Genomic DNA, 6549 nt, shown 5'->3' with positions numbered 1-6549 from the left:
CCAAATTTTGAAGGTGACTACCTTCAGTGGTCATCATACAGGGATACGTTTTTGAGTCTCATTATGAATAACAATTCAATTGATGACGTTCAAAAACTTCATTACCTTAATTCGTCTTTGCGAGGTGAAGCTAAGGACCTTTTGAAACATATACCTGCCACAGCAGGAAATCTAGCGATAGCCTGGGGACTTATTACGCAGAGGTATAATAACCCAAAAATAATTGCAGCCAGACATGCTAAGGCTTTGTTGGCCTTGCCTACAGTCGGCCACGGCGCAGCAAGCGATTATAGGCAACTAATTAATCACGTATGCAACCATTTGAAGGCCTTAGAAGCTCTCAAACCTGATGTTCCACTTCATGAAGTTATTCTTTCGGAAGAGATTCTGTCCAGTATGCGACCCACAGATCGTCATGAGTGGGAGGTAAAGATGTCTGGGTCGACATTCACCACATTAAATCAACTAATAGATTTTTTGGAAACAAAATGTCAGGCCCTTGAGTTGATCAGGTTCAGGGATAACACCTCAAGGGATTTGCAAGAAAATGTTAATAATTTAAATCAAACAAGACATGTGAGGAGGGCTCATCTCGCTAATGCCGATGCTGAGGAATCATGTAATTTTTGTAGTGAACCTCATACTATCACTAAATGCAAGGGGTTTCAAGCACTAAATGTCGATGAGCGGCAGGCATATGTCACAAAAAATAAGCTTTGTTTTTTGTGCATCCGCTCTGGTCATTTCTCGACTATATGCAGGATTTCTCCTTGTAAGACCTGTAAAGGAAGGCACAACGTACTGCTCCACAAGCCTGCTGAACCAAGGAATGGGCAGAATAGTGAACCAGGAGGCCATTCCCTGGCCCATCAAACTACGAACGGGAAGGCAAACATCCATTGTAATGTTTTGTTAGCAACAGCTGTTGTCAACATTAAGGACAGCATGGGTAGACAGCAGGTTTGCAGAGTTCTGCTAGATAGTGCGAGTCAGCTATCCTTTATATCTAAGGGCATGGCAGAGAAATTAAAACTGAAACGAAGTAAACATTCGTTTCCTGTGAAGGGTATAAGCAATGCCTTTGCTGCCTCAGTGTCTTACACTTGTGATGTTGAACTGTCGTCTAGGGTCAACGACTTTCGTGTCAGAGCCACTTGTGCTGTCGTAGATCATGTTACCAGTGACCTACCAGCGAGCAAGATAGACACAAGGTCCTGGAGTGTCCCATGTAATCTTCCGCTCGCTGATCCAGAATTCAACAAGCCTGCCACAGTAGATTTAATTCTTGGTGCTGAGGTTTTCTTTGACGTTGTTTCTAAGGAAAGGTTGGTGAAACCAAGTCATCCTTCACTGGTCGAATCAAGATTTGGCTGGATTTTGTCTGGTAGGATGCCTTCACCAGCATGCAACATGCCTCGTTCTACAGTGACCTCGTGCTTTGTTAGAGGTGACAGTTTAGATGCCAAACTGCAAAGGTTTTGGGAGTTAGAGGAACTGTCTACGAAAACGAGATGAAGAAGGGAGATTTGTGGTTCGACTACCAGTGAAACCTGACTGTAAATCATTAGGCGAATCACGACGACAAGCATCTCGGAGATTGGCGCATCTTGAGAGGAGGTTTAAAAGGCAACCGAATCTGCAGAAGGAATACGCTGCATTCATGCATGAATATGGTAATGAGATCGCTTTGTTGAAGGCCAGCTCCCCTATTCCACCTAATAGCAAATTAAGGGATTTGCACCCGTTTGTTGATGCCGAAGGTATTTTACGAGTGGGAGGGAGATTAATGAATGCTGATGTACCATATGATGAGTGCCGTCCTATTATCGTTCCGCCTAAGCATCATTTGACAAAAATTCTCATTATAGATGAACATGAAAATCTGTTGCACGCTGGGTCACAACTTTTGTTGGATATGTTGCGTAGGAGGTTCTGGATCCCCAATGGGCGTGACACAGTCGAGGGAGTTATCATAAAATGTATAAAATGCTTTAGGCTAAAGTCCAAGACAGCAGTTCAGCTCATGGGTCAGCTACCTGCAGCTAGAGTAAACCAGTCTCATCCATTCCAGCACTGTGGAGTAGATTATGCAGGCCCTATTGCTGTAAAGCATGGTAGAAGGCGGAGTAAAGTTACCACCAAGGCTTATATTGCTTTATTCATTTGCATGGCAACCAAGGCCATCCACTTAGAATTAGTTAGTGACTTGGTAACAAGTTCATTTTTGGCCGCCCTCAGGAGATTCATCGCAAGAGGAGGGAAACCTTCTCACATGGACAGTGACAATGGTACCACATTTGTAGGTGCAGACAATGAGCTTAAAAGTTTTCTCTCCAACGATGTTACTGTTGAAGGTGTGGTGAATTATTCAACCTCAGAGGGAATCAGTTGGAGGTTCACTCCACCTCGTGCCCCTCACTTTGGTGGACTCTGGGAGGCAGGAATCAAATGCATGAAGTCGCATCTCAAACGTGTCGTCGGCAATGCAGTGCTGACATTTGAAGAATTGACTACTGTGCTAATTCAGATAGAAGCATGCTTGAATTCAAGGCCGTTGTGTCTTCTCTCTGATGACCTAGATCCTCCTGCTGCTCTCACTCCTGGTCATTTCCTAATCGGACAGCCGCTTTGTGCTCATCCTGAACCCTCTATCCTTGAGGTTCCCGCCAACAGGTTGCACAGATGGCAACTTGTGCAGCAGTTGCATCAGTCCTTTTGGAAGAGGTGGACCACAGAATATATACATGATCTGCAGCAACGCAAAAAATGGACATCGGAAGGAGCATGGCAACCCCAGATCGGCGATCATGTGCTGGTCAAGGAGGATAATTTGCCTCCCTTGGTGTGGAGGCTGGGTGTCATTGACCAGCTGTTTCCCGGTCCTGATAAGTGTGTGTGTGTGGTAATGGTAAAAACTGCTAATGGGGATATTAAGAGGCCTATAGCAAAATTGTGTCCCCTACCTAAACAGTGAATCAGTTAAGTGTTCCCTCAGATCTGTGTAGTGATTATATGATACAGAGCCACTGCCAAATTGTCGTTTACTGGAATAACCTCATAATTCATAAAATCAGCTTGGGAGGCTGTGGATGTTTCTTGCGGACTAACTGCTGTTAGTATTGATTTCATGTTTTTATGCAGTATAATATTAATAATCTATTGTTTTGTGTCCTGCATGTTAGTACCCATCGTGTTTCACATGCAGCATGACAGTGGTGTTTGGTGTATTCATGTTTTATGTGCATTGATATTGTGTCTAGTTATATTTTTATTGTTTACTTGTTTTGGTGTTGATGTTTGTTAAAATGTTGGTTATTTGTAAAAAAAATGTTAGTGTATTCATGTTTTATGTGCATTGATCTTGTACCTAGTTATATTTTTTATTGATTACTTGTTTTCGTTTTGTTGTTTGTTAAAATTTTGGTATTTGTAAAATGAGAAAACTCATTTTAGAGTGGGAGTATGTTTGGACTCTGCTACTCACTCCAACTGCCATCTAGTGGCAGCTTCAAACTGGGCAGGTCAGACTGTCCAGTATAGTCTGCTCCCTGTCGGAAGAATTTGCAACCTATGTGCGGAAGTGGACCTCCCAGGTCCTTTGTGCGCGCAGGTAGGATTAGCCGTTGTAACGGCCGAGCAGGTAGCTGCGAGACCCCGTAGCGGACGGGCGTGTATGTCTTCCAGCTAAGCCAGGAGCCGCAGTTGGCGTGCTGCCTGTGCAAGTTGTAACGTTTAATGTAATAAACAATTATAACGGACAACTTGTTCCGTCTAGTTATTGTGAGTGGAAACAAGGGGAGGACAGTAAGTTCTCTCGCACTATACATTCACACCCAATGAGCCACCACGGGACGAAGAGCCCGCGTGCACATCCTGTGAGTCTAGAATTTCGAATCCGACGCATAAATGATAGTTAATTGTAACGTTTAGCGCCTCCTAATGACGATGGAACACTCAAACTGCGTCGAGTTTCGATACATCGTCCTCCAGCCGACTTGTCTCCAAGGGGATATTGCTTCCACGGGCACCATATGGTTCATCTCCTGTGAGTCTAGATTTTCGAATCCGACGAGAGACTGATAGTTAATTGTAACGTTCAGGGCCGCCTAATGTCGATGGCACACTCAAATTGCGTCGAGATTCAACACTTCGTCCTTCAGCCGACTTGTCTCCAAGGGTCTATCGCTGCCTCGGGCAACTTTTGGTCGTTCTCCTCGGAGTCTAGATTGTCGAATCCGACGCAAAACTGTTAGTTAATTGTAACGATCAGGGCCTCCTAATGGCGATGGAACACTCAAATTGCGTCGAGATTCAATACATCGTCCTCCAGCCGACTTGTCTCCAAGGGCATATTGCTTCCACGGGCACCATATGGTCCGTCTCCTGTGAGTCTAGATTTTCGAATCCGACGCGAAACTGATAGTTAATTGTAACGTTCAGGGTCTCCTAATGACGAACATTGAAATTGCGTCGAGATTCAATACATCGTCCTCCAGCCGTCTTGTCTCCAAGAGCATATTGCTGCCTCGGGAACCATATGGTCCATCTCCTGTGAGTCTAGATCTTGAGAACCCAACGCGAGACTGATAGTTAATTGTAACGTTCAGGGCCTCCTAATGACGATGGAACACTCAAATAGCGTCGAGATTCAATACATCGTCCTTCAGCCGACTTGTCTCCAAGGGTCTATTGCTGCCTCGGGCACCTTATGGTCGTTCTCCTGTGAGTATAGATTGTCGAATCCGACGCGAAACTGATAGTTAAGTGTAACGTTCAGGGTCTCTTAATGACGAACATTGAAATTGCGTCGAGATTCAATACATCGTCCTCCAGCCGACTTGTCTCCAAGACCATATTGCTGCCTCGGGAACCATATGGTCCGTCTCCTGTGAGTCTAGATTTTCGAATCCGACGCGAAACTGATAGTTAATTGTAACGTTGAGGGCCTCCTAATGACGATGGAACACTCAAATTGCGTCGAGATTCCATACATCGCATTTCAGCCGACTTGTCTCCAAAGGTCTATTGCTGCCTCGGGCAACTTATGGTCCGTCTCCTGTGAGTCTAGATTTTCGAATCCGACCCATAACTGATAGTTAATTGTAACGTTTAGCGCCTCCTAATGACGATGGAACACACAAATTGCGTCGAGATTCAATACATCGTCCTCCAGGCGACTTGTCTACAAGATGATATTGCTGCCTCGGGCACTATATGGTTTTTCCCTGTGAGTCTAGGTATTCGAATCAGACGCGAAACTGATAGTTAATTGTAAAGTTCACGGCCTCCTAATGACGATGGAACACTAAAATTGAGTCGAGATTCTATACATCGTCATTCAGCCGACTTGTCTCCAGGGGCATATTGCTTCCACCTGCACCATATGGTTCGTCTCCAGTGAGTCTAGATTTTCGAATCCGACGCGAGACTGATAGTTAATTGTAACGTTCAGGGCCTCCTAATGACGATGGAACACTAAAATTGCGTCGAGATTCAATACATCGGCTACCAGCCCACTTGTCTCCAAGGATCTATTGCTGCCTCGGGCACCTTATGGTCGTTCTCCTGTGAGTCTAGATTTTCGAATCCGACGCATAACTGATAGTTAATTGTAACGTTTAGCGCCTCCTAATGACGATGGAACACTCAAATTGCGTCGAGATTCAATACATCGTCATCCAGGCGACTTGTCTACATGGGGATATTGCTGCCTCGGGCAATATATGGTCCTTCCCTGTGAGTCTAGTTTTTCGAATCAGACGCAAAACTGATAGTTACTTGTAACGTTCAGGGTCTAATAATGACGAAGGAACACTCAAATTGCGTCGAGATTCAATACATCGTCCTCCAGCCGACTTGTCTAAATGGGGATATTGCTGCCTCGGGCACCTTATGGTCTTTCTCCAGTGAGTTTAGAATTTCGAATCCGACGCATATCTGATAGTTAATTGTAACGTTCAGGGCCTCCTAATGACAACTGAACACTCAAATTGCGTCTAGATTCTATACATCGTCCTCCTGCCGACTTGTCTCCAAGGGTCAATTGCTGCTTCAGGCACCTTATGGTCCGTCTCCAGTGAGGCTAGATTTTCGAATCCGACGCGAAACTGATAGTTAATTGTAACGTTGAGGGCCTCCTAATGACGATGGAACACTCAAATTGCGTCGAGATTCAATACATCGTCCCCCAGCCGACTTGTCTACAGGGGGATATTGCTGCCTCGGGCACTACATGGTTCTTCCCTGTGAGTTTAGGTATTCGAATCAGACGCGAAACTGATAGTTAATTGTAAAGTTCAGGGCCTCCTAATGACGATGGAACACTCAAATTGAGTCGAGATTCTATACATCGTCATTCAGCCGACTTGTCTCCAGGGACATATTGCTTCCACCTGCACCATATGGTTCGTCTCCTGTGAGTCTAGATTTTCGAATCCGACGCGAAACTGATAGTTAATTGTAACGTTCAGGGTCTCGTAATGACGAACATTCAAATTGTGTCGAGATTCAATACATCGTCCTCCAGCCGACTTGTCTCCATGGGTTTTT

General features: G+C 44.8%; 1 protein-coding gene across 1 annotated transcript; it reads left to right on the top strand.

Annotated features, from left to right (window-relative positions):
• The first annotated feature begins 1660 nt into the window (after nt 1-1660).
• On the top strand, nt 1661-2974 carry LOC124592454. Its single transcript, XM_047131835.1, has one exon. The coding sequence runs from the start codon at nt 1661-1663 to the stop codon at nt 2972-2974; it is 1314 nt and encodes a 437-aa protein (XP_046987791.1).
• The last annotated feature ends 3575 nt before the right edge of the window (nt 2975-6549 follow it).

Source organism: Schistocerca americana, unplaced genomic scaffold (genome assembly GCF_021461395.2).
Source record: "Schistocerca americana isolate TAMUIC-IGC-003095 unplaced genomic scaffold, iqSchAmer2.1 HiC_scaffold_92, whole genome shotgun sequence".
In the NCBI taxonomy this organism is placed as follows: Eukaryota; Metazoa; Arthropoda; class Insecta; order Orthoptera; family Acrididae; genus Schistocerca; species Schistocerca americana.
The sequence above is the reverse complement of the archived record's forward strand: the minus strand, read 5'-3'. Positions and strand labels throughout refer to the sequence as shown.

Coding starts and splice junctions, on each gene's coding strand:
- LOC124592454 (XM_047131835.1), top strand. CDS start 1,661: ATGCATGAATATGGTAATGAGATCGCTTTGTTGAAGGCCAGCTCCCCT.